General features: G+C 49.0%; 1 protein-coding gene across 8 annotated transcripts in view; it reads right to left on the bottom strand.

The window, feature by feature from the left end:
• The window catches only part of TET3 (tet methylcytosine dioxygenase 3), a 64,728-nt gene that overhangs the window by 31,170 nt on the left and 6,925 nt on the right, over nucleotides 1-26,633 (bottom strand). For 2 of the 8 annotated variants that reach the window (XM_042471439.1, XM_042471435.1), the window contains exon 2: nucleotides 17,288-17,356. Coding sequence is in view for 2 of the 8 variants with exons in the window: in XM_042471435.1 (XP_042327369.1) it covers nucleotides 17,288-17,356 (69 nt within the window). In the remaining 6 variants the exon portion in view is untranslated. Of the gene's footprint in view, nucleotides 1-960; nucleotides 1,148-6,162; nucleotides 6,785-17,287; nucleotides 17,357-17,625; nucleotides 17,977-21,161; nucleotides 21,419-26,633 lie in introns of those variants that run through there. The other 6 variants (XM_042471440.1, XM_042471436.1, XM_042471438.1 and 3 more) reach the window with 6 other exon arrangements.

Raw genomic sequence — 26,633 nt, 5'->3', positions numbered from 1 at the left:
TATCTATCTATCTATCTATCTATCTATCTATCTATCTATCTATCTATCTATCTTTTAAGACAATTTTTAATATAAAAATATCCTGCCTCCACTATAGGTTTTGATGTGAAAGACAGAAAAAAATAACACAAGGGAGAGGAAGAATGGATGCCTCTCTCCTCTAATGTTAAACCAGTACATTCCTTTTTATTGTTATTTTTTTAAAATACATTAAGCTGCCAACATTAGAAGGAAAATCCCTTCAAGGATTTTGGAAGAAGTTCCAATTCAACCCTAGCTACTTTTAAAAGTTAGCAGCCATTTGTGGTTTCATGCAATTCCAGGAAAACTCCACTGCACCGTTGCAAGACTTTAAAGGGAAGGAAAAATATATCTCTATCACGAGATGACAGTGACCCCCTTCATGGCAAACCAAGACACTCTTGCCTCCTTTTTCTCCCCCATCCCCTCTTTGGGCTTTGGGGCTGCTGTCTACAGACCTTCTCTCGCAGCTACACTGTGCTCTGTTCCAGGAAAATGCCAGGAAAAAATGTGGACAGAGGAGCACAAAAGGTTGGTGTGTGCCACGGCGGCGCTTGCAGTGAGCTTCCCCCCAGCAGTGCCCCCATTATTTCCTCCTCCAGCTCAGCCCCAGAGCTGCTGAAAATCCGCTTTGGCCAAAGATGGCACATGCACACAAATCTCATCTGTGAACTCGGCCAGGAGGCAGGCAAGCAGGCACACACTCGCTCACATACACACCAGCCCTGGGCACAACAACAACTGGGTGGAAACGCTGGATTGGGCTAACTGCTCACCATGGAAGCCGGAGAAGGGTGGGGAGGACCCATCCGCCACTTCTCCACTAACACAAAGAAGGAGACAGACAGACATCTTGGAAAACTGCAGGGCAAGAGAGAGGCAGAGAGAGAGGCAGGAAGCAGAGAGGGAAGCACACAGACAGAGCCAGGGAGGACTTACATTTGCAGAAGCCACCGAGAGAGAACCAAAGGCAGGGAGGCCCCAGGAGAAGGAAGCATGGAGGAATCCAGAGGGAAGCGCACGGCACCATGAAGGAGGAAGGGGGCCGCTGGGTTGCAGAGAGAGGAGGCAACACTGCTCCAGTTATTCAGCCGACACAGACCTCCCCCTCCCCTCTCCGAACAGCTGTGGGGGCCATTATCCCTCCTGCACATCGCACGTACATGGCCAGGGAGGCTGCAGCGAGGCAGGCACTGGGAGCCAGGAGCGTACTGCTCCCCTCTGCAAACAGGGCACCAAAGTGCACCCCAGCCAGGGCTCACGGGGAGGAAGGCCTTTGGCTCTGGGAAGCCCTTCCAAAACAACACAAGGTCCCCTATATGCACAGATATGTGAAAATATTGGTGCATATGTTCTTTTAGAATCGCCCTCTCCAGCAGGCACACATGCGCGTGAGCAAGGAAAAACCTGCTCCCCAAAGCTCTTGAGTTCTGCAGATTCTGGAGGGTTTATCGCCCCAATTCATCCCACCCCTGCTGCAGACATCCAAGGAACTACCTCAGATGACCCCGCTTGACTGTTTGGCGCAAGGAACCCGTGACGCTCCCTGCAAAAGAGGAGTATGGAAACATGGCAGTGGCCAACTGCGTCCCTCTCTCTCTCTCTCTCTCTCTCTCTCTCTCTCTCACATGTGTGCCTTCTTCTCTTGCGCTGTTTCTGGCCCTCTCTCTCTCGCTCTCTCTCAAGGCTACAGATTTTGGCACCCGAGCATCATCTCCTCAGAGTGAAGCGCCCTTCTTAGGTGAGCGCAGCGCTGGGCCGAACCGGGCGGCACAGAAATGCAAGCAACCCGTCGCCCCATTCCCTCCTTTCTCGGTCCCGCTCCCTCTGATGCAACCTGGAAGCCCTGGCACAATGATGTGGGAGATCTCCACCACTACGTTGTCTACACGGTCACACCTCCTGCTACGTTCCACGGAGATGCAGTCCCAGGCCACGTGACTCAGCCACTGACGCGGCTGGCGGCGGGAAGAGTTCAAATAAGTTTTCGCTGCAGCAAGAAAGGTTCCCTCGCTGAGAGGACACCGGCAGCAACACATTTCTCCCCGTCACCAAAAGGCTTTGCTGCATCGTTTTCCATCCAAAGACCAGAACATGTTGTTATCCTATTTTAGCGTCAATGGCTGTTTTCCTTGCATGCATGCTAGTGAGCAAAGTCAGCCGGCACAGAAGCAAAGGCATGCCTGGAAAACACCTTGCCTCAATTCAAGTTTGAGGACCTTCTTGCACCCCAACATTTGGGGTGCACCATGCCTCCCATAAGTGGGAAATGTCACACCCTGAACTTCTACCATTAAGTGCCAAAAAGAAGAGGAAGAAGGGGAAAGAGAAGAAGGTAGAGGAGGAGGAGGAGGAAAAAGCTGGCTTGAACTACGACTGGGTCAAATTTCAGCCTTGTAGCTCCTGGCGGAAGAAATCTCCCCAACGCTTCTAAAATCTCCTATAAAACACCCACATTTTGAAGGAACGGGAAACATCCTGCATTCTCAGGTCATTTTAATGATGGACTAGTCTTTGGAGAGAGACAAACAGAGCTTTTGCTCACTGCATGGGATGCTTCCCTCCATTTCAAAACTGCTGCTGGTCAAAGCAGGGAGGGCCATGTGCCCAGATATTCAGACAACAGGCAGCTGATAGCTGGGGCCTGTTTCTAGCTCCCCAGTTCTCAGGTCAAGAGTTAAGTGCCAACAGATCGGCCTCCAGGCACACAACACTTCCTATGAAGCCAAAGGAAAAATGGGAGAAAACTCAATATGTTGCCCAAACAACTTGTTCCTCTGATGTCAAGCCCTTTACCTGTCCACCTTGCAGGCTAGGTTTCAGCCACACCATGAGCCCATTTTATAATGGGAGCCCAAAACCAAAGAAAGAAATATAGCCACTAGAAGTAGTTTGTTCTTTTGCAAGCTGAGTGGAAGACACAGAGCCTCAAGGCAGCTCTGAAGATGGACTGGATATCCCAGCACATGAGCAGAGAGAAAGAGAGACAAATGCTTGTTTTCTTGAAGCGCTTTGGTGGGTGGAAGTCCTCCTTGCAGCCGTTTCCCAATCTTACTATTCCCTGGCCTTGTTCCCAACCAAGATCAGGGATTCTAGATGCCTGTTGATTGATACTATGCAACCGAAGAGGCCTCCCCTTGTTTACAGGGAGAGGAAACCTTATCTCAAATGCCGCCTCTGCAAACAGGATACTCATCAGGGGCGGCCAGACCATAGGCCACACGGGGCTGTTTCAAGCATTCGTTGGCCCTGAGCTCTCAGCTTCCATTAAAACAGTGTAGTTTTTAATCTGCATTGTTTTTAGGTATGTTGGTAGCGTCTCCACTATCAAGAGAAAGGCTGGGTAACAAGAGTAGGAGTAGGAGTAGTAATCCCAGGAACCTGTGGCTCTCTAGCTATTGGGACTGCAACTTCCATTAGGCCTCCTTGTCAGCAAAGCCAATGGGGAGAACTGATGGGAGTTACAATCAATAACTAGTCAACATGCTGGCATGGGAAAATGCTCCCCCCCCCAGACATTGTTAGACTGCAGCTCCCAGCACTCTGCTAGCATTGATGGGCACTGTAGTCCATCTGGAGGGCCACATGATTCCCACCCTTTCTCAAGTCTTTACATGTCAAGGGATCAAGTAAAAAGATTAGTCCTGGCAGGATCAGGCCCACTTGTTTGGGGAGAGCCAAGGCTGCCCCTGCCTTCCTCCCAAAAGTGGAGTTCATTCCTGGAAATCCACTCTTAAAGCTGAGGGATAATTGAAAGAGCTGACACTTCCGCTAAGCGGCCAAAGAGCCTTGGAGTGGAAGGGAACCATATCTGGGTCAGCTGCCGGGTGGACAGCCCTCTCAGCTGGCCATGCCACCTTCATGCCAAATCTGAAGCCATCCAAAATATTCTCTCTGCATGCCTCTCCCAGCAGCTTGCTTATTATCTGTGGAGAATCCAGCCCCAGATCTGGATATGGATTGCACACCTCAAGCTCCAGAAGGTGCTTCTGAGAATGCAAAAGGCCCATGTCCCTGTATGAGCCTCCAGGCCTTCAGAGGAGGGCTTTTTCTTGGTCCCACCACCTTCATGGGCACATCACTGAAGGGAGGTCCTTCTCGGTGGCTGCTCTTAAGTGATGGGATTTTGTGAATCTGGGGGTTTTCATAGAGGGGAAAGCCAAGCTTATGTTGTGAAATGAAGTAAAACAAATCAGGACAAAGAAAGGAAGTGAAGAACCCCCTGCAAAGTGGCAAAGTGGTATCTCCATCCAGCAGCAGCTAATGACTACAAAGCCAGGAAAGGGTTCAATACCTCATTGACATGGAAACCAGCAGCCTCTTCCAACCATCACAACTTGAGCGGGGAAAGGTACAAAAGCCACACTACTGTTGGACCCTTCAAAACAGGACAAGGTTCACACCAAGCTCTCCAAACCCTCCATGGCCAGGAATCAGTTGTCACACATGTTTTAAGCTCCCCTATGGAAGTGGATGGACCTTTTGTCCAATGTGGATCAGCCGTGCTGCAGAAGAGACACTGCGCATGTGTTCCCCTTGCGCTTGGATGTGCATGTGCACTTGACATGCATTCAGTTGTGCATTTGGTGCTTTGGGTCCAGTTGCACAACACTGCCATTCAACACAAGGACTGCTTAATACAATGGACATGTGAGTCTCCATGTGCAGAAATTTACACAACTCTGATATCAGGTCTCAGCCATTTATTTACTGAATTTATACCCCATTTTTCTCCTAAGAAGGGCCCCCCGGGTGGCTTAAAAAGACAAAGCTAAAAGCCTTAGGTTAAAACAGCTAAAACAGAAATAACACCATTGTAGCACCATTACTTTAGGAAGGAGATGATAATTGTTCAAAGCAACAGTGTTACTTGCAGCATTTTGTAAGTAACAAAAGGTATCACTGTTTAAAGTAACAATATAGACAGACACAATTTGGAGCATTCAAGGCAGGGATGGGAACCCTGTAGCCCTCCAGATGTTTTGGACTACAACACCTAGCATTCCTCACTCTTGCTTAGGGAAGAAAAGGCAGATGGGAGTTGCAATCCAGCCGCCTCAAGAGGACCACATGATCCTCACCCCGTTGCAAGCATTACTGAGACATTCAATACACTGGGAAATTAAAAGCATAACACAAATGCTTTTTGAAGGCAGGTCAGTAGGTAGATAAGAGTTAATGACACAAGGGGGAAAAGGAAGGCAAAGAGTGTTGCATTAATGGGGAACATTTAGCATTTGGACAAAATAAAAGATGCAGATATCTACAACTACATCTACTATTCCAGCATCTGCTCTACAATGAGATGTCAGGGCTGCACCCTGCAAACAGTTTTAGCACAAATAAGAACATATTTATTTGACTTAGGAGTTCAGTCTTCCAAACTCGGCACCAGACAGAAGCATAGACACACACACTTTTCCCAGTTCTCTTTTTCACACCTTTCTTTGCAAGCACAGATGTTAAGAACGCACAGGAGTTGCAGTCTAACCACAGAAACAGTCTTTTGAGGGTTTTTTGGGTGCTGTGGCCATGTTCTAGAAGAGTTTATTCCCAAATTTTCCCCAGCATCTGTCAGGAAACATCAAGAATAAACCCTTCTAGAACACGGCCACATAGCCCAAAAAACCCACAAAAAGCTATGGATGCTGGCCATGAAAGCCTTCGACTTCACATGATTGAGTCAATCCTCCTGTCATGCAGCCTTCCTCTTTTCTTATTGCTTTCCACTTTGCAATGCATCACCATCATCATCATCATCATCTTTTCCAGTGAGCCACACTGCCTCTGAGACATCATCAAGAGATGCAGGGACCCAAACAGACGTATATTTGAAGACTGTGCTCTTGCCCAGAGATTCCTCCCTTCCCCTTGACAGCGGCAGAAGAGGAGCCAGGCCTGGGAATGCTAAAAGGGCAAAACCATCACTTTTAGGGAAAGCGGGAGCAGCCTTCCCCTCCCACAACCGACCCACCCACGTTGCTTTCTATCCCACAGCCATCTCTGGACAAACGGGTTTCTCCAAACAACACCAACCTGTCCAACCTGTTTAGTTAGAGGCAGCATGAACACACCAGTCCCAGGGCCCTCTCCCAAATCTCCCACAACCCTCTGGAGATATAACCTTCTTGCATTTTTTACCTGACTTTGAAGCAGATGATGAAGACAAATTGGAAGAAGATCTCCTACATCTTGGTTCAGTCACTAAATCAAAATGGAGACTGTAGCCAAGAAATCAGAAGAAGACAGAGGCTGCATCTGCACTGAAGAAATAATCCACTTTAACTGCCATGGAACAATGCTAGGGAAGCCTGGGCTTTGCAGTTTTGTGAGTGAGAACTCCAGCGCCAGAGCAAACTACAGATCCCAGGATTCTCTAGGATGGAGCCATGGCAGCTAAAGTGGTGTCAAACTGGGTTACTTCTGCAGGGCTTCAGATTCATCATGTTGGCTTCTAAGGAGAGTTCAGGCTTGATTTTCTTTTGGACTCACTCATTTGTCTCTCTGGAAGTCCATGGTATCTGCAGAATTTTCCTCCTGTTCCACATTTCAATATGATTATCATCATCACCATCATCATCTTGCCTTCTTCCCAATTAAAAAATTTCTCCAGAGGCTTGCAGGAGATTTGGGAAAGGGCCCTGGGACTGGTGTGTTCATGCTTGACTCCAATCCCAGCCCGAGAACCCTAGCAATACTTGGCTCCCGGAGCAAGCAGAAGGGCAAATCCGTACCCTTGAAACCTGTCCCTCGTTGCTCCTCCACATGGCTATCATCCAGAGCAACCTTGGATCTGCCGCTCAGTGGCTGAACTGGGCCTGTTAATGGCTCACTTATTATGATGTTTAAAGGCAAATCCAAACAGTGGAGCATGGAGCAGGGTGTGCGTGTGTTTCTCTCTCTCTCTCTGGATGTGTGTGTAGCTGCCTCAGCAGGTTGCGAGTCTTTAAAGAGCCAAAGAGCATTCCTGCCAACTCCCCAAAAGAAAACAAAGGGAAATTAAACATTATTATTATTATTATGGGGCTGGGACTGAACCAGCCGGTTTTGATATTGCGCACTCCCACAAACTCCAAGGCAGAGGTTGGCCAGATCCATGGAAAGGCGCCAGGGAGGGAGAGGAGGACTGCGACCAGGAGGGAAACTCCGTCCAGGGGCTTGGTTAACCATCAGCTGGAAATGACTTGAAGGCACACAACAACAGTGTGTGTGTGTGTGTGTGTGTGTGTGTAAGAGAGAAACAACAAGCCTTGACTGTCTTCAAAGACCGTTCCCAGATGCAATTCATTTTTAGGCGAATGAGTCTGGTCACTGCAGTCCTAACTGGTGACTAGACAGTGGAGCTAGGACTCTCTGGGCTGCAACCCTTGGCCATGCTGTTTGGAGGCTGCTGGGAGTTGTAGTCCAACAACATCTCAAGGGCTACACATAGGGACTGGTCAGCCCTATAACAAGAACAACAATAAAAATCATTTTTCCTTTGCAACGTCACTCACATCCTCTTTAGGGCTGTGTTTCCTGAGTGCAGCGTGTGCTCATTAGGGAAATTTGATTGAATTGGTTCTATGAGGGATTTTTGGAGCAGAACCAAGGTGGCATTTTACCATTGCCATTGCATTTTTACATGGCTAAAAACATGTTGGCGAAAAGGCAGAGGTAAAACCCTGGGTAAAGTGGCACCCACATGGTCTCTCTGTGGCACCGGCTAACCTGCCACAGAAGGCAAAGCCAAGTGTCCAGTTCTGGGCAGAGGAGAGAAACTGTCAACCACAAGAGGATATTCAGGAGGTCAGTGAAGGACAAGGAAGGAACACAAACACAGAAACACACACATAAATACACACACGCATGGAGCCAGCAGGCACCTCGGCCTTGCAAGAGGCACTTCTGGATGCACGCCTGAAGACTCTGCCCAAAAGATGGAGCCATTCCAAGCCAAGACCCAACGCTGTGGGTTTACTTCTCACACTGGCATCCTGAGCATCATTTCCTCCCCATGCAGGCCACACAAGGAAAACACACACACAACATACCTGGTTGGGGGGGGGGGGATGAAAATAAATCCAATGTGTAAAAGCAAGGTTTCTCCTACGGAGTGCCACTACACAGGGGCGGAAGTGAGAAGCTGCGTTTTGGGTGCTTTGCCTTTCCCTCACCCCGCTACCTACCCCAGCAACAAAAATTAGGCTCCTTAGGGGAACTCATTAGGGCAATTTTATTTAATTAGTTCTACAATTTGAAACAGCGCCAAGGTGACATTTTACTTTGGTTCTGGTCCACTCACCCCAGCAACAAATACACACATCTAGAAACGTCTTGGTCCTCCAGCGCAACTCTGCCAGAGGTTGACCACAGAGTTGTACTGTATCATCTAGAGGTTCCTAAAGAAAAGACTTCTCTAGGCATTTGTAGGTCTTCCAGCATGATTTTATCATCAAATTCTGGTAGATTATGTTGACTATTGAGTTGCACTGGATGATGTGAGATCCCTAGACAGGTGTTCTCTTAGGTAAAAAGAATCGTGTGCATTTTCATTGGCGGATTTTCCCACGTTCAGGAGGGTGCTTCCCCCCTAAATCCAGCGAGTGTCAGGAATCGCCATCTTGACGTTTTGCCTTAATTATTACCATGTTATGTATTTGGGATTTTGTAGTTTGTATTTTTATTAGGCATTATGCTATGTCACGTACTTTGGACTATGCTTGTTGTATTCTTTATGCTTTATTTCTGCTTTTGTATAATTATTTTATTGTTATTATGTTTGTTCTGCTACAATTGGTGGGGAGTCTCTCTCTCTCTCTCTTTCTATATATATATATATATATATATATATATATATATATATATTTGTATCTGATACCTTTCTTTTGTAATCCGCTTTGATTTTGCATGGAAAAAGCGGAATATAAATAAATCATTTATTATTATTATTATTATTATTACTACTACTACTACTACTACTACTAGTATGAGGCCAACACAGCTACCCCTGGATATGTTTTAAAGGGAAACCACCATGACATCATCCCCAAAAAAAGAAGCTGGGACGGGAAAGGAGGACTACTGCAGAAGCCAAGGGATCTTCTCCAAAGCGTGGTCATTCGTGCTGGTGCACAAATTGTAACCCGACCTCGGCATCCCAATGGTATCCAGAGCGCAGAAGCCAAGCAAGCGTGCCTCTCTCTCTCCAAAAGGGCAGGTAGCCAACTGGCAACCAGAAAGGCCTCCAAAGTCCCCAGCCTCCTTCCTTCCAGCAGCTGCTCTGAGTCAGAGACAGACAGAGGAGGATCCCAGGGAAGGAAAGGACTATTGGAGCCGGTGCATTTTGCTCACATCCTTGGTGCTGTAGGGCTGCAGCCACACTGGGTGGCGCAGTGGTTAAATGCCTGTACTGTAGCCATTCACTCGAAACCACAAGGTTGCGAGTTCAAGACCAGCAAAAGGGCCCAAGCTTGACTCAGGCTTGCATCCTTCCGAGGTCGCTAAAATGAGTACCCAGACTGTTGGGGGCAAATTAGCTTACTTGCTAATTAGCTTACTTGCTGTTCACCGCTATGATCTTTGGAATAGCGGTATATAAATAAAACAAATTATTATTATTATAACCCCGCTTTTCAGCATCCTGGCTCAAGGCTATGGGATTCTGGGAGCTGGAGTATGTTGTGGGGTCCAGAGCAGAGCAAACTCCAACTCCCAGAATTCCACAGCCTTGAGCCAAGGCAATTAAAGTGGTGCCAAACTGGGTTAGAGCACCAAGGCTGGGTTTAAATACTTGGAATGGCACTTTTGCCAATTTGCTGGCTGCCAAAAGAAAGAAGAAGAGTTGGAGTTCCCAGCCTCCTGTTGTTGTGTGCCTTCAAGTCATTTCTGCTTTATGGCGACCCTAATCCCAATCTAATCTGGAATTTCCTTGGCAAGTTCCTTCTTTGCCATTGCCATTCTCTGAAGCTGAGAGAGTGTGACCTCTGGCCCAAGGGTCACCCAGTGGGTCAGTGAGTATTCAAATCCTGGTTATGTTTTCTATTGGAATAGATTTAAACTGCTTACCTTGCTTTAACTGTATGCTGCCCTAGACCTCAAAACGGAGGGCAGGATAAAAACATTTGAATGAACAGATTAAATAAAAAGGAGAATGAGCTGCTAAGCAAATGAGATTCTGAAGGAGTTCTGGAATCCCCGGCTTCTGTGCAAAATCATGCCTTTTGCCAAAGACTTCCTGGATGTCTGCAGCTGCCTCTCCCAATTTTCCCCCAGCAGGTCTTTCCAACACACGGGTTGATAAAAGGCAGGCCTAGGCAAAGACAAGGCCCAAACACCCCAAAGGCACCACCAGATCTCATCTTGTCTTGGATGTTAAGCAGGGTCTGCCCTGGGTATTACTTGGATGGGAGACCACCAATGAACGTCAGGCACTGGAGGCTCTGTTTCAGAGGAAAGAACTGGCAAAAACACTGCTGAGTATTCCTAATCAATGCCCCATAAAATCCATGGTGTCGCCGTACGTCGACAGGCGGCTTGAAGGCACATACAGACAAAGATATAAGCTGGCCTTTGGAAGCAGCTGCTGCCAGAGGAATGGACATTAGCAGAGAGATCTGCATCCAGGCCACTGCCCCTAAATCTCAAAGAATCTGCCAGAGAGTCGGCCCAAGACTAACCAAATGAGTTTCAACAGGCACTTGGGCTGTAAAGGCGAAATGCACAGATACAGGATGGGGGACACCGGGGCTTGACAACAGCACAGGCAAAAGGGATCTAGGAGTCTTTGTAGACAAGCTGGACAGCAGCTGAAAAGGCCAATTGGACCCTAGGCTGCCTCAATAGGAGTATAGTGTCTAGATCAAGGGAAGCTATAGTGCCACTCTGTTCTGCTTTGGTCAGGTCTCACCTGGAATAAATATTGCGTCCAGTTGTGGGCTCCAGAAGGATGTGGAAAAGATGGAGCGTGTCCAGAGAAAGGTGACCAAAATGGTGGGAAATATGGAAGCCCTATGATGAGAGATTTAGATGGGTATATTTTGCCTGGAGAAGAGGAGGCTGATATGATCACCTTGTTTAAATATTTGACGGGATGTCAAGCTTGTTTTCAGCTGCTCCAGAGAATAGGATCCAATGGAGCAATGGATGCAAGCGCCAGGAAAAGAGATTCCAGCTCAACATTAGGAGGGACTTCCTGAGAGTAAGAGAGGTTTGGGTGTGGAAGACGCTGTTGCCTTGGAGGTTGGTGGAGTCTCCTTCTTTGGAGGTCTTTAAACAGAGTCTGGGTGGCCATCTGTCCCAGCAGGGGCTTTGATTGTGTCTTCCTGCATGGCAGAATAGGGATGAACTGGAAAGCCCTTGGGGTCCCTTCCAATCCTAGGAGCCTATGATTCATAGGTCCAGCAACCAGGACACAGTGAGTGAGGGGCTTCAGAGAAAACGATACGCGGGGATCCCTCCACTCATCCCCCAGCCATGTTGCCTTTCCCACCAAAGTGGAAATATCTTCCGAAGTGGAAATAACTGTGGGAGGGAAAGGAAGGGAGAAAAAAGGACTTCCAGCCGGCTTCCCTCTCCTCCTCCTCCTCCTCCCCACCATCCTTCCACACACGAAGCACACAGGGATCAGCAAAGCATGAGCTGCGAGGGAAATCTCGCTCACGTACAAGACGGATGCCGTCACTCCTTTCGCCATTCATGCCTGGAGACGGAGGGGCTAAAAATAGCTCTGATGGAAGCCGGGGGGGGGGCATCTTTCCTCCTCCAACGCAGAAGCAGCAAGAGCCTCTGCTGCTGCAGACAGGAGAGAAGAAGGGGGCAACTAGCAAAGTGCAACCTGGAAGCCAGGCATCCTAGGGCAGGAAGGGACCCAAAGGGCCATGTAGTCCAGCCAGGGCACAAATCTGCACGGCTAAAGCATCCATGAGAGGTAAAAACCAGCAGGACATTCCAGGCCCATTTTGCCCTGAAGGGACAACCAACTCACCCAGTTTGGACTGGGAGCCCTGGTGATGCAGTGGGTTAAAAGCTGGTACTGCAGCCATTAACAGCTGCAAGGTTGTGAGTTCGATCCCAGGGACTCCAAGGTCCATTCAACCTTGCACTGTTCTGTAGGTTGCTAAAATGAGTCCCCAGCTTGTTGGGGGCAATTGGCTTACACATTGTAAATTGCTTGGGGAGTGCTTAAGCGCACTGATAAGCGATATAGAAATGCATTTGCTATTGCTATTGCAGTATCTCCAAATAAATTCCCAGGAGACTTCTGCATCCTCAGCAAGGCATCCAGAGGCACCTCTCCCAAAGCAGGAGCCCTTGCACACCTTCCATTTATGTGAGCGCATGCATACACACATATATACACATACACATACTCTTTAAAATCTTGGCCAGAAGGTCACAGAATCACAGAGTTGGAAGGGACCACAAAGCCCATCCAACCCGCTGCCAGGCAGGAGCACAGTTCCCTAACCAACAGGCATCAAATCATCTCCTTGCAGCACCCCAGGCCCTTGGAAACCACAAACCTTTTCTTTGCCCCGGGCAGCCAGCTGCCTGGTTTTATAAAACATTTACTGCTGTGAAATGCACAATGCAGTTCATGTTGGCTTTGATTTATGGCAACCTTTTTACAAGGTTCTTTGTTTTTGGGGGGGGTGTACAAATTTCCTTTAGAGGAGGTTTGCCATTAAGCAAAGAGAGTGAGACCACTAGCCCAAGGTCACCCAGTGGCTTCGTGTGGGTTTTTCGGGTTCTGTGGCTCTGAAGATGGCAGCCACAGATGCTGGCCAAAAGTCAGAAATAAACTCTTCTAGACCATGTCCACAGAGCCTGAAAATCCCCCCAAAACCTATTTTTAACTGTTATTTGGCAATGTCCTCCATTTTCCTTGAACGTCCAAGATTTTGCGGTGCCTTGTTCTCCATTGTGGTTATTAGGACATCTGGTCACCCTGTTTGCAGGGAGGCCTCTTGGCATCTCCAGAACAACTCAAAGCCTCTAGTTTAAAAAGATCCATGTTGTAGCCCTCAGCACCATCAGCAGCATCACCAGTGGAAGTAGTCCTGGGCCAGCAAATGACCCGCATCCCCTTGGCCTCCCAAGCGCCTGTAACCTACAAGTCTTGCTGGAAGGGTGCCGGGGCTGCTGACTCACAGGGAGGTGTACACACACATGACACACACACACAGAGCTGACAGTGTTTGTAAATCAAAACGGCCACGTGAAAGCGGGCAAGCCAGCGAGCAAATGAATGAGCGGGAGCTTTGCCCGCCAAGAGCGCCAGGCGGCCACATTTTGGAGCTGGCAAGAGGAGGAGGAAGCGGGTCTCCTTCAGTTGCCCCAGGACTCTAACCTTAGCCACCTCAACCTCCAGGGCCCTTTGGCGGGTTTGGGAAGCAAGAAGAGAAGGCCATCAAGACCACAAAGGGAAGTTTATTTCTTTATTTGCGGCATTTAAACCCCGCTCTTCAGCTAAAGTTCTTCTCGAAAGTCCTTTCTCCTGAAACCAACGCAACTCCTCTTGGAGAAAGCAAGCGGAGGAACTACTTCCATTCCCTCTTATGGTTTTTGCACAAAACACACACACCTATATACCTGATTTAAAAACAGACACTTCTGGCAAGTTGGCTCTGGATCCCAGAAGGATGTGCTTAATCGCTAATATTAATCAGAACTGACTAACCAACAGAACTTAAACAAATGAAGGTGACAGATTTTTTGGGCTTTTGCCTTCTTTGTTTGCTCCAAATAAAATAGGCAAGGTGGCTATTTAGGACACTCCATTGTCAACATAGAGAGCCAGTATGGCCTAGTGGTTTGAGCACTGAACTATGACTCTGGAGACAAGGTTTAGTTCCCAGCTCAGCCCTGAAACCCATTGGGAGACCTTGGACAAGTCACTCTCTCTCAGCCCCAGAGGATGGCAATGAGAAACGTCTTCTGAACAAACCTTGCCAGGAAAACCCTGGGTCTTTATAGGGTCGCCGTAAGCCAGAAACAACTTGAAGTCACGCAACATACATACATTGTCAACATTCTTGGATGGTACAGTGGTGCTAAGTATGAGACTATCTGGTGTTAATGCCCTAAATCCAGTAATTCTGCCTAGTATCCAAAGTACCTGAAAGCTCAGCCCCCAAGGTGTCCTATCTTTCAAGCATTTTGGATGTTCTGGATTCACAGACGTAAGATCTTAATACCGCATGGTATCAGCCTAGAGGAAAATATTTTGCCCTACTGTGTGTTTGTGTGTGTCTTATGTGCCTCCAAGTTGCCTGTTCACTTATAGTGACCCCATGAATTTCAAAGGGTTTTCTTAGGCAACGGGTGTAGACACCAGGAGAGCAGGCTTCAGACCCCTGCTCAGCCCCAGAAACCCACTGGGTGCAGCCCTCCAGAGAAAGTTGGACTGCCACTCCCAGCATTTGCCACCCTTGGCTAGGGCTGCTAGGAGTTGCAATCCAAGAGCACATGGAAGTCTGAAGGATCCCTCCCCATGAGATGAAGGAAACACAGCCAACAGTCTTTCCTGCCCCCAGAAGATTAATCCGACGGAAGCAGACACAGACTTGTCCCCCAACAACCCAATTTCTAGCAAGAAAAGGAACCGCACAGTTTTGGACACATCCCTTTTCAACAGAAGGACGGCCAGAACACAGAGCAGGAGCCTTTCAAAACCAGTCTTATCTTGGGCAAGCATGCTTAGAAAGCGTCAAAAGTCACAAGAGAGTACAACCGGGCAGTTCAGGGTCACTGGTTGATAACAGTTGATGTTGGTTTAGATGCATGTTGGGAAAAGAATGCACTGTCTGCCCTCCGTGTAAAGTTTGACAAGAGTCAATGAATGAGTTGGGTTTTTACAAGCCTCTCATCTGGGAGGGAACAAACCGGACAGAGCATCCTCCGCTATTTGATTGACGGATGTTGCAATGGAGCTGCCAAAAGCATGAGGTCAGGAATATCATAGCAGCCAAAGTTCTCCTTTTCTCACCCAAGACCTATTGTTTTTGTGACATTTTCAAATACATTCCAATTTTTTGCAGAGTAATTTCTGCAATGAAAGCACTCCTTTCACAGGTTTGGTTCCAAAATCTTTGTTATCTTCATCTTCTCCAGCCTTGATCAGTCTAATGAATTTACCAGTTCACACATTTCTCCCAGAAGGGGAGAAAATCTAACTCTTTAACCCTCAATTTAAACAGATGGGATCTTTTAGGATCTCCCAGGTTCATATTTTATTGCAAAATTCACACAAAACCAGACCTCAAAGGTAGGTCTTCTATAATATTTGTCACCTTAAGAGGTGTAAGCAATGTCCTCAGCTTTTGGCAAAAGGGTACAGTGGGGGTTATACGGACAAAAAAACATTAAGGATCCAAAAATTTGTCAACAATGTATTGCCTTTGTGTCAGTTACATTTTTTAAATCTTGAATACAAGAGAGCAAACATCTGCAAACCTTCCCCCCCCCCCCCGACTGAAGACAAATATTCCTCCTTGTGTAAGAACCAATGTTTTCTGGTTCTCTGTGTTTAGATATTGTGGGAAATACATTGGTTCTGCATTTGCAAACACCAATGCGGACATGGGGCATGTTTGCACCACACAGGATACTGTGCATGAGGGTTAGCCAAGTTAACTGTTACCCAAAATCCCTGAATAGAGAGCCCTGTTTAGTGCCATCATGGCCCAGGGCCTCGAATGCTGGAGTTAGACTCTGGCTGACTAGGGCTGCATCCACACTGCAGAAATAACCCGGTTTGGCATGGCTTTTCAGCATCCTGGCTCAAGGCTATGGAATTCTGGGAGTTTGACTAAGTTGTGGGGCCTTCCTTCCTTAAGCTCTGCTCTGGGCCCACAACAAACTCCAACTCCCAGAATTCCATAGCCTTGAGCCAGAATGCTGAAAAGCAGTGCCAAACCAGGTTATTTCTCTAGTATGGCTGCAGCCTAAGGATGTGTTGGAATACAACTCTGGAGACCAGGGTGAAACTGGGCAAGTAACACTCTCTCAGCCTCAGAGGATGGCAACAGCCAACCTCCCCTGAAGAAATCTTGCCAAGAAAACCCCATAATAGGTCCCCCTTTAGGGTCACCATAAGTTGGAAACAACTTGAAGGCACACAACAACAACCCTTGCACCCTAACAGAGTGGCCTGCGGCTAAAGGAACATGTCAACTGTCAAGACGAATACACCTGGGATGGATGCAAAGGGATGTCCCACCCGAGTGATCCCACGAGGCTAGGAAAGGAAGGCTTAGCAGGTAATACAACAGCACTACTCAATGGTCCCTTAACCCCTGGCAAGTTTCCATCCAAAAAAACAATAACAAAAAAACCCCAGTTGTATTCAATGGACATAAACTTAGTGCAGCGCCCTGGGAAAAAAGCCGGTCACCAAATGGGAAAGCCTGAGAAGCACTGTCCTAGAGATGGAGGAGACAGATACACCCCAGACCTCTCCTGTTTCTTGCTGGACTTCTCCTCTCACCATGCGTTCTGGTTTCTGCGTGACGCGCTTCCAGGGCAACCACAAGACTCAACCCTCTTTCCATGTTATTTCAGCCCTATCCGCCTCTCCGTCTATTTACCCATCAGCACCCAACTCGCCACAAGATGCAATGACAAGTTGTGAGTTTCATCATCACCGCCACCGCCGTGGCTTTAACTGCCTCCTCCGAGGGAATTTCCCACGGAGGCACTTGCTGATCTGGGACAGCCCACGAGACCAGATCCTGCCAACAAACGCGCGCGCATGCGTGCAAGGAAAGCAAAGCTCCTCTGTTGTCAAGTTACTCTTTACAAGGAACCAAAGGCCTTGGAGCAAGCCATCGCTCCCCAACTGTGCCACCAAAAGGCTTCCCATCTCCCCTAAATCTGAAGAAGCTGAACTGCCCTCCCATTCGCCATAGCCACTGTGAAATCCTTGGGCCTCGCGCATCACGAACCGGGTAAGACAGTCGCCATGGTTATGTCAGGATGATGTCACACCTGATCAGAGCATCTCATCCCCTTTGCCAGTTTCATAAAGGGATTGGGGAGGATAGTAGGAGGATGGGCACAAATAACCTTTTCATACATTCTTCAGGCCCAAAGAAAATTAGCATGAGGACCCCAAACATCCACACAATTGCACAAAACACAAACGCCCCAGAAATTAGACAACATTTAAAAATCAGTCCTAAATGTTTTCTCCCTGTTGGGGCTATTTTTTCTCCCCCGTCCCGTTTTTCCAAATCCCTTGTAAGTGCTTCTGTCTTCCAAAAAGAACAAGAAGAAGAAGCGGTACCTCCTTCCCAGCTGCCAGCGCCTGCCCCAACGGTCCGCCGCTGCTCTCTTGACCCTCTTTGATTTCCACCTGCCAAAAAAACCCAAAACATTAAACAATGATTTGTAAGCCCTGCAAACTAATTTTTGAAAGCAAAAACAATGTTTTAAAAACCTAAGAAAATATTAAGAAAATAGCAAGAGAAAACCAGCGAGAGCCAGAGAGTGTGTCCAGCCGTTGCAAAGCCAAGCGTGAGGGGCTTAACCAATGCCTCCCAAGAGACCATTTAGAGAACCATCCTCTGCCTTGCCTTTGAAAGAAAGGCTCAGACTAGGTGAGCCAAGGAGTGGGTTGCTTACCTGGCTCAGCCTTTCTTCCACACCTTCTTCCCACTCTCCTGGCTGGCTCCCTGGCAGACCATTCCTCATCCCCCAAAAGACCCCCACGCACCCGTCCTTCTTCCTTTTTTCTTCCTTCCTCCTCCTCCTCTTCTTCCTCAGCTCCAGTGGCTCAGTGGTGGTTCCAGGGCTAGTAAGCAGCCATCTTGCCTCATTCTTCTTCTCCTTGGAGCCGGTCGGCTGCAGGGACCCGGGTGCATTCAGGGGCTTTGCTGCTGCCGGAGGCTGGAGCCATTCTTCTCTGGCTGCTCCGCCGCAGGCCACCCGGCCCCCTCCTTCCCTCCTCTGTGCAGCCCCTGCTGCCCCACGAACACAAACAGGGTGGACGTGACAGGCATGCCCAGCCTCCAGGAGGAGGAGAAGGAGGGAAGGAGGAAGGGAGGAGGAGAGCCAGTCCTCCAGCAGAGAAGAGGAAGAGGCAAAGGAGGGATGGAAGGAAAGATAGGCGGCTGTGTGGCCTGCCTCTCTTTGGAGCACTTGCCCACCTGCCAGAGGCAACAAACAGCCCAGGGATGGATGCCACCTCTCCAAGAGCACCGGGGCACTGCTCCCACCAGCTCAAGCGCAGCGGTTCCCCCTCCAGGGATGCAGCCCACAGGGCCTTCCCTGACCAAATTCAGGGCAGCCACATTTGAGAGGAAGAGGAAGAAGAGGGGGTTTGAGATTGAGGAAGTATGTACGCAAAGAGGAAGGGAAGCCGGGTTTAGAGACCCATGTGGGCTGCTTCTTCTCATGCGCTTTCCTGGGTCTCAAAGTGGGCAGGAAGATAGCAAAGTGAGACATGACTCTCTCTGGGTGCCCAGGCTTACTGCCCCAGTCCTGCCAAAGGAGAAGCCTTGCACTTTGAGCTACTTGGCCTCCTTGCAAGGATGCTCCCCAAACTGAGGATGTGGAAAAGACAGGCAGGGTCCCCAGAGTGAAAGCTGGCCAGGGTTCCTCTGTCCCTAAGAGTTGAGTAGAAGAGGGGCCTTCAGGAGGTGTTGCTTATTCTCTGGCTGCTGAATCCCCCTTTTCTACACAACTGCTGGAGAGGTACGCAAGTCCTTTCGACTTTTCACTCTGGCAGCCCTATGGGGACTGATGGCGTCACACGTTATTTCTCCTTTCCACAACTTGGGGATTTGGGGGGGGAGGGGGCAGCTCTTTGCACAAAAGAAAAATATATATGTACACTATGGCCATATTCAGAAGGCAATGGAAAGCCCCTTTCCCCAACTGTGCCCTTTTAAGAACAAATGATAACAAATAAATAAGTCACCCTAAAATGATGACTGGGCTCTTTGGGGGCATGACGGACTCAGTTGTCATTTCAGCGCATGTCTCACTGTTACTACTCAAGTAATCTTATCTTCCAAAGTCTTTTAGCTCACAAAAAAAGAGGAAGTCCATAAACACTCCAGTCACAGAGTAGCGCAGTTGCCAACTCATGTGGCTTTAAAGGGGAAGGTGTGTTTGTGTGTGCGTAGAGTAGACAACTGGATGGAGCACAGGGATACCAAGAACAGAGCCTCCTCATTCAGGGGCAATCTAGCTCTGGATACTAGATGCTGGAAAAAGACAACAGAAGAAAGCCATAACCTTTGTGCTGCATTTCTGAGCTCCTTCGAAGCACTTGGCCCAAAGGCCCTGACCACTAGCCACAGGGCATTCCTTGCAGGGAGAGTTTAGATGGCGAGGCCCCAAAAACGCCAAGTCTGAAGCTAAACAGTCTAAGCAAAAGCTTTACTATCCAAAGTTGCTGAACTTACGCATAAACTGACCCTGAGAGGAAAGCGAGAGAAGAAAACAAGAGAGTGAGATCAGGAAGGGAAGAGAATTTGGGCTTCTTGAGGAAGCGGCTTAAGGAGAGCCAGTGTGGTGTATTGGTTTGAGCACTGGAGTACATCTCTGGAGACCAGGGTTCGAATCCCAGCTTAGCCATGAAACCCGCTGGGTGACACACTTTGGCTAGTCACACTCTATCAGTCTCAGAGGATGGCAATAGCAAACCTCCTCTGAACAAATCTTGCCAAGAAAGCCCCATGACAGGTTCACCTATTGCCTTAGGGCCACCATAGGTCAGAAACAACTTGAAGGCACATGACACACACAAGGAAGCAGCTACCATTTCTTTTAGGACACTCTGCATGCGACCGACAAGAACACACTTCGCAGGCAGTGTTTGCAAGAGCAACCCCAACCTAAACTGTCACCTCACTCCAAAGACCAAAAGGGAAAAGGGCTGGGAATTGGGGAGGAATGGAGATCCACAGAAAGACACAACAGAGAGGAAAGGGTGGTGGGCGCTCAGCCCCAAAACACAACCTTCGTAAACCGGCGCCTTCTTCGGGCACAGAGACCTCCTTGCCTGCCTGCCAGCCAAGCTAAGTCTGCAAAAACCATGCAAACCCCAGGCCTGGCCCTGGACCCAGTCACTTGTCAGATTTGCTCAGGCTTGTCCTGTCATCCGCAGCCACCCCTCCCAGGACTGAAACCAGCTGCTGGCTGGTTTCAGAGAATTCTCTCTCTCTCTCTCTCTTTCTCTCTCTCGCAACCTGCCCCAATCGCAAGAAGTGATCTGCCGGCAGAACCTGTTTGCGTGTGCTGGAGGTTGAGCGGAGCTCCTCTTGAAGGAAGATAGGAAAGTGCTGCAGCAGAACCCAGTCTAGACTTGAAGTCTGCATACGCAGCAGCGCTTTCTCCATATGAGTCACAACAGGGGAGCGGAGGTGGGGAAAGGCAGTCTGTGCCGAAAGAAAGTCCCACGCCAGCCATGCAGGGGCTTTTTGGCATCTCCCCAGACCCTTCCCAAAAAACACATACACCCCAGAGATGAAGGGCACTCAGCATTGGAAACAGTGGCCCCCAGGAGTGGTCAGCAGATGAAATGCACTCTCTTCAATCCTCCCCCAAATTAAAAAATGCCAGGTATGAGTTGCCCTGGGCACCTGGGGACTTTGGGAGCCCCATAGGGACTGCAAGGACTTGCCTTTTCCCCCTTCCAGCTCCAGCCCTGGTCCTGAGAGCCAGCAGATTCAAGCCACAAGGAAAGAGATCCCAGCAAAACAGCAGGAATAATTTCTTGATGGTAACACCAGTACTGAAAGCCAGTATGGTGTACTGGTTTGATTGGTGGGCTGTGACTCTGGACTCCCAGTTCAGCTATGCAAGTCACACTCTCTCAGCCTCAAAGGAAGGCCATGGCAAACCTCCTCTGGACAAATCTTGCAGAGAAAACTCCATGATAGGTTCACCTTAGAGTCACCATAAATAACTTGAAAGCACACAGCACACACACAGTATTGGTGGCTTTCCGGGTTTTGTAGGATTCCCCTTCGTTCCATTCTGGACAAGCACAGTTCTGTCTTGAAAGGCTTCATTACTGACAGTGAAAGCTTTGAGAGACAGAATAGGTTTGCAAATTTGGTCCCACCTTTTGCCTGAGGCTGGCCCATGACTGGCATGTGAGCCCTGAGAACACCTTGAATGAAGCCCTCCGGCTGCAAGAAGGTCCCTACCTTTGAGACAGAAGAGGATCCTACTTTGGAAATAGGATCCAGCGTCTGATCTTGGAAGCTAAGCAAGGTCAGCCCTGATCAGTCCTTGGAGAGGAGACCGGCGACTGTCCAAGCAGGGAGGATTTGGAAGTGAGCCCCCCCTGCGATGATGAAGCCTCTCCTCTCCAAGGCAGCTGGCCTGTAAAAGAGAAAACCTCCCTGAAAAGATAAGAGTGCAAAGGGTGAGCTTTCGGGGGAGGCAGGGAGAGAGATTGATCTTCCTGGGTCAGCAGGCAATTGTGTCTCCGGATAAAGTCCTCCTCCCAGCTGTGACCTTTTGGGAGGACCAAAAAATAAAATAGTGAACCTTCACCTTTCCTCCTTTGAAAAACCAGAACCAGAAATGAAACAGTAAAAGGAAAGGAGGCATCTCCTTGCTACTGCAGGGGTCTCAGGGTCTACTGCAAGGCTCCCTCTCCCCCCAATTGCTGCCTGCCCCCAAATTCCCTCCTCAGCTGGGGATCCCTCCCTGGGTTTGCCACAGAAGGACTTGGCCAACGAAGCCTTCATCTCTCCATGGATTCAGACAACGGCCGTGGCAGCGCCAGGGGAACAGCCAGGCAATGCGAGAAAAACGAAACCTTGGAGTGCTAGCAGCACCCTCCTTAAGCCATGCAAGAAGAAGGCTCAGCAGGCATTAGGGAAACACTTCTGGATCCCACAGAACTCTTCGGCAAACTCAGTTGAGTACAGCTTCAAGCAATCAGTCAATCAATCAACCAATCAAAGCCATTACTTGTTAAGGCTGGCATTCATCCAATGTGGGTTGTTTTTTTAAAAATCAGCTGACTATTCGGATCAGGGCTGGGAATCATGCAGACTACAGATGCTGCTGCACTGCAAGTCCCAGCAGCCCCAGGCAGCTGAGACTTGAGGAATGCTGGGAGTGGCAGTCCAACCACATTTGGAAGTTCTGGGATTTGTAGTTTTGTGAGAAATTCTGTCAGAGAGCAACGGTGTCCCACCAAATTACAAATCCAAGGATTCCACAACAGTTAAAGTGGTGTCAAAATTGCTTTATTACTGCAGTGTGGCAGCAGCACAGACACTGGAGACCCACATACACACAAACCCAAAATCACAGCGCAGTCTGGTCTCTCTCAAACATTCCCAACTGCAGGGACGTAGCTAGGATTTTAGGGGGGGGGGGGTTCCAGACTAAGTGCCACCATTATCATGGGACTTGGGTGCGGTGGTGCAGGAGCACACACCATTCATTTTTCTAATGGAAGGGGGGGGTCCGGACCCCAAGAACCCCACCCCCCTTGGCTACGTCCCTGCCAACCGCTTTTGTCTTGTGCTGGTATTCCATATGTCTTTTGGCAAAACCCATCCCTTTCATCCTCTCCAAGAAGCGATGCCAAAGAACAGCCATGTGAAATAACAGTATTTGCTCAAATCCTTTCCCCTTCCCTGGATCTCTCCCTTTTCCCTTCTTCCCTCCCTTTCTGCTCACAAACCATCTCACCCTTTCAATTGTATGCTCAACTTCTGCTCACCGCAAAGGATATCAAAGTAAATGGGGATAAGAGAGTAGTGTGTGTGATAGGGTTGCCTTGGGGTTGCCGTAAGTGGGGAAAGACTTGAAGGCACGCAACAACAACAAAATATTGATGAATGCACACCCACACCTCACCAAAAGTTTTACTCCCTCGCACTCGGCCCTTGCAAACGGACTGGGATGAATGCTATCACGACACTCGCACACCTCAGCCCCCACACCAGTGTGAATTTGCCAGGAAGAACATTTTTAGTCCCAATGAAAATGTCATCACTGTGCCCATGGCAACAAGCTCCCACTTGCCCAAGCCAAGCCTCGCTCCCAAAGGGCCCTCAGAGATAAACCTTGTGGGAAGGGGAGAGAGGGCCCATGGGCCCCGGTGGGCCACCAATGCAGTCCTTTGGCCATGAGAGGAGAGTCTGCCATTTGAGGCCTGAACAGCAGGTCAGGTGCAGCGGAGATGCTTTTGGGAAAAGAGATCTCCAATGGACTTCTGAACAAATGAAAATGCCAACAGTGAGAAAACCCTGAACACACTCCATCTCTCATCTGAGTTTGGAAACTAAGCAAAGCCAAGCCTGGTTAGTACTTGGGTGGAAGACCACTGGTTGGGGGGATTCCAGAGGTCTCAAGGAGCTTCTGCCTGCAGCCTGGCTGCCAGGCAGGGTTAGCAATACTAAGATAGATGGATTGGGGTTAGAAGACTAGGTATATGGGCAGCTTCTATTCCATGCTGCGCTAGGAAAACATCCTGCTTGCAACCCAGGAGAGCCATGGCTATGGCCAGTCAGTGTGGACAATACTGGGCTAGATGGATCCCCAAGGAACTGGTGATGGATAAGACAGCTTCCTGTCTTCCTATGACTTGAATGTTGAGACCTATTAGTAGCAGAGATGCAATAGGACATGTTGAAAAGATGTAAATGAGACAAATAGTACTGATACCCACTTAATATACAGTGTGCAAAATACAAAATGAGGGGGTGAAGGCCTTCAAGTTACCTGCTGACTTGTGGTGGCCACATGCACTTCATAGGGATTTTTAGGCAAGGGATCCTCTGAGGTGGCTTTGCCAGTTCCTTCCTCTGAAATACAGCCAACAGCCCCCAATGTTTGTTGGTGGCCTCCCATGTAAGTGCTTAGCTTCCAAGATCAGACAGGATCTTGTGCCTTTAAGGTATTTAGACCCTCCTTTTATGGGGCTAAAGCCCTCTGTGGAATATGAAGCAGCACAGAGAGGAGATGCCCAGTGGGTCCCCAGTTCAAGGACTGGGTGACGGATCAAATCCCAGCCACTGTTTATGATTACGTTTGTGGGGCCAAACTTGGTCAGCAAATGCCTCTAACACTCTTCACCTGCCATGCCAGCTGCAAACTAGGGCTGAGACCCCTTCTCTCCATCCTTTGCCAGACAGGAAAGTGGGAAGGCGTGAACAAACTGGGAAGCAGGCACAAAGAAGTGTCTCGGGGGCAAATGCCACACGGGGAGGGATGCCTTTTAAGGGATGGATTTCTGGGGTGCCATTAAAATGCAGCAAACTCTCAGTACAGAAAGCATCCTTCCACAGCACAAGCCCATGAATCAGCTTTGGGTTACGGTGCAGTCCTTACAGGAGCAATCCAAAGTGCTGATCCAAAAACCTCTTTAGGATGGAAAATGTGGTCTGTGGTACCTAGGAGGCTTTGGATTAAAACCCAGAGCGGATCCATACCCATGCCAATGTGGAAGTCACTGGCAGCAGCCAGTCTGCTGTGTTTGCAGAGGCTCAGTCCCTACAAGCAATGGGGTTTCTCCTTCCTCCCAGCCAGACATAGAAATGCCAGAGATGAGCATCTGCAAGGAAAGCATGCGCTCTCCCACAGAGCTGTGGAAGCTCTTCCTCAAATAATGAGTGGAGGGGAGGGGTGCAGGGGGGGAAAAAGAAATTTGGGTTTCTCCTTCAGGCAACTGCCTGGTGCCTTCAGCTGCTTCCAGTCACAAGGAAGGTGAAAAAGTGTGCAGCCAGAGGAGCTTCTGGCGGTTCCTTCGGCGGTGGAGCGCATGTCTCTGGCAAGTTCTGACCTGCTGCCATGTGGGCGGATTTGGTAAATGACTGTGTGGGTGGTGATCTAAGCAGAATTTCTGGGGAGGGAGCCCACGTGCGAGGCGGCTGCTTCATATGATGATGATGATGATGACGATGCATTGTCACCGGCAGTGCTCAGAAACCATGTGCTGTGCATGGGCTCTTCTTTTCCTTCCCCACGTATGCGCTTAACATCATTAGGGGGCCAGAAACAAAAGGATTGGAGGGGGGGGAAAACCACCCCCCACCCACCCCCCTCCTGGATGATGGCAGAGCAGGACTGACTCATGCCAGAACACGTCCATCCATTGCTGTGGGGGAAGCTCCTCAGAGGGAAAGTGGTGTCATTCCTCACTCTCAGCTTTAAAGACAGGTCACCGGCCGGTGTGGAAATGCAGAACAAGGGGGTCTTTGGCTGGAACAGGGGGGTCGGTTGTGTGTGCCCCCCATGGGACAAGGATCGGGCCCAGGAAGGAATGAGGGTTCGTTGCAACCCACTCATTGCAATCCAGTGTTATTAATGTTGTGTGCCTTCATCATTTTTGACTTATGGCGACCCTAAGGACAACCTATCATGGGTTTTCTTAACAAGATTTGCTCTGAGGCTGAGAGAATGTGACTTGCCCATGGTCACCCAGAGTTTTGTGTGGCTGAGCTGGGAATCGAACCCAGGTCTCCAGAGGTGTATGCCAACACTCAAACCACTACGTCACACTGTCTCTCTAGAGGACGGTAATTTCATGACGTTTCCAAGATATCTGTTGTGTGCATGTGCCTCCAAGTCCCTTGTTGACTGAAAACAACCCCATTAACTTCACAGGGATTTTGTTGGGCAACAGATACTCAGAGGTGATTTTGCAAGTTCCTTCCTCTGAAGGCAGTCTCTCACCCAAGGACTAACCAGGGCTGACCCTGCTTAGCTTCCAAAATCAGAAAGGATCTGGTGCCTTCAGAGTCTTTGGCTTAACAATCCATGAAAAAGGAAATACTTCCAGGTAACTATGTGTTGTTGTTTTGTGCCTTCCAGTTATTTCTAACTCATGGTGACCCTTTTGTGTGGGTTGCTTGGCGAGTTTTCTTATTCCATGGCTGAGTGGGGGGGGGGATTTGAACCCGGGTCTTGCAGAGTCTGATGCTCAACCCACTGCACCATGCTGGCTCTCTAGGTAAGTGTGTTGCTTGTAACTGGTTCCAGCTCTGTTGGGGGCCATTGAGTCTAAGGCACTTACTTGCAGTGGCCTTCCTTTGCGTTACATGGAGACAACAACAGGCAAGAATGGGGGAAAATGAGTCACCAACTGACAGGAAGGATTTGGTGGCGGCGGCAGCAGCAGCTGACCAAAGACCGAAAGTCTTCACCAGGGGATTTCCTCCCCTTCGGAAATCAGGCTGCAAAACACTGGTGGAGTTTCGTTGTGTCACAAACCCCCTTTTCCACTGACTTTCTCCCTTTCCTCTCCCCTTCCAGTCACTTTAGGCAATATCTATCCAGACATCTGTCTACCGATCCACCTGTATATGGCATTTCAAAGGAGCAAGAGGCAAGGCATGCCCCAATAACCGGCTAATTTGACCAGAGAATCGTAGACAAAGAGAGCAGGAAGGGACATCAAGGGTCGTGCATCCTAACCTCTGCCATGCAGGAATACACAACGGAAGCACTTCCAAAATGGCTCTCTTTAAAGACCTCCAAGGAAGGAAAGGCCCTCCAGAGAAGTCCAGTCCACTGTCCAATGGCTCTCACTGTCAAGGAAAAGGTCTTCCCAGTCTCTTTTTCTTGAATTTGGATTTGGAAAGAGAGTTGGGCAGTGGTGCCTACACCCCCCCCACCCAAAATACACCCTACTATATAACCTGTTTCAACAC

Source organism: Sceloporus undulatus, chromosome 6, assembly GCF_019175285.1.
Source record: "Sceloporus undulatus isolate JIND9_A2432 ecotype Alabama chromosome 6, SceUnd_v1.1, whole genome shotgun sequence".
NCBI classification, from domain to species: domain Eukaryota; kingdom Metazoa; phylum Chordata; class Lepidosauria; order Squamata; family Phrynosomatidae; genus Sceloporus; species Sceloporus undulatus.
Note: the sequence above shows the minus strand (reverse complement) of the source record. Positions and strands in the feature narration are given on the sequence as shown.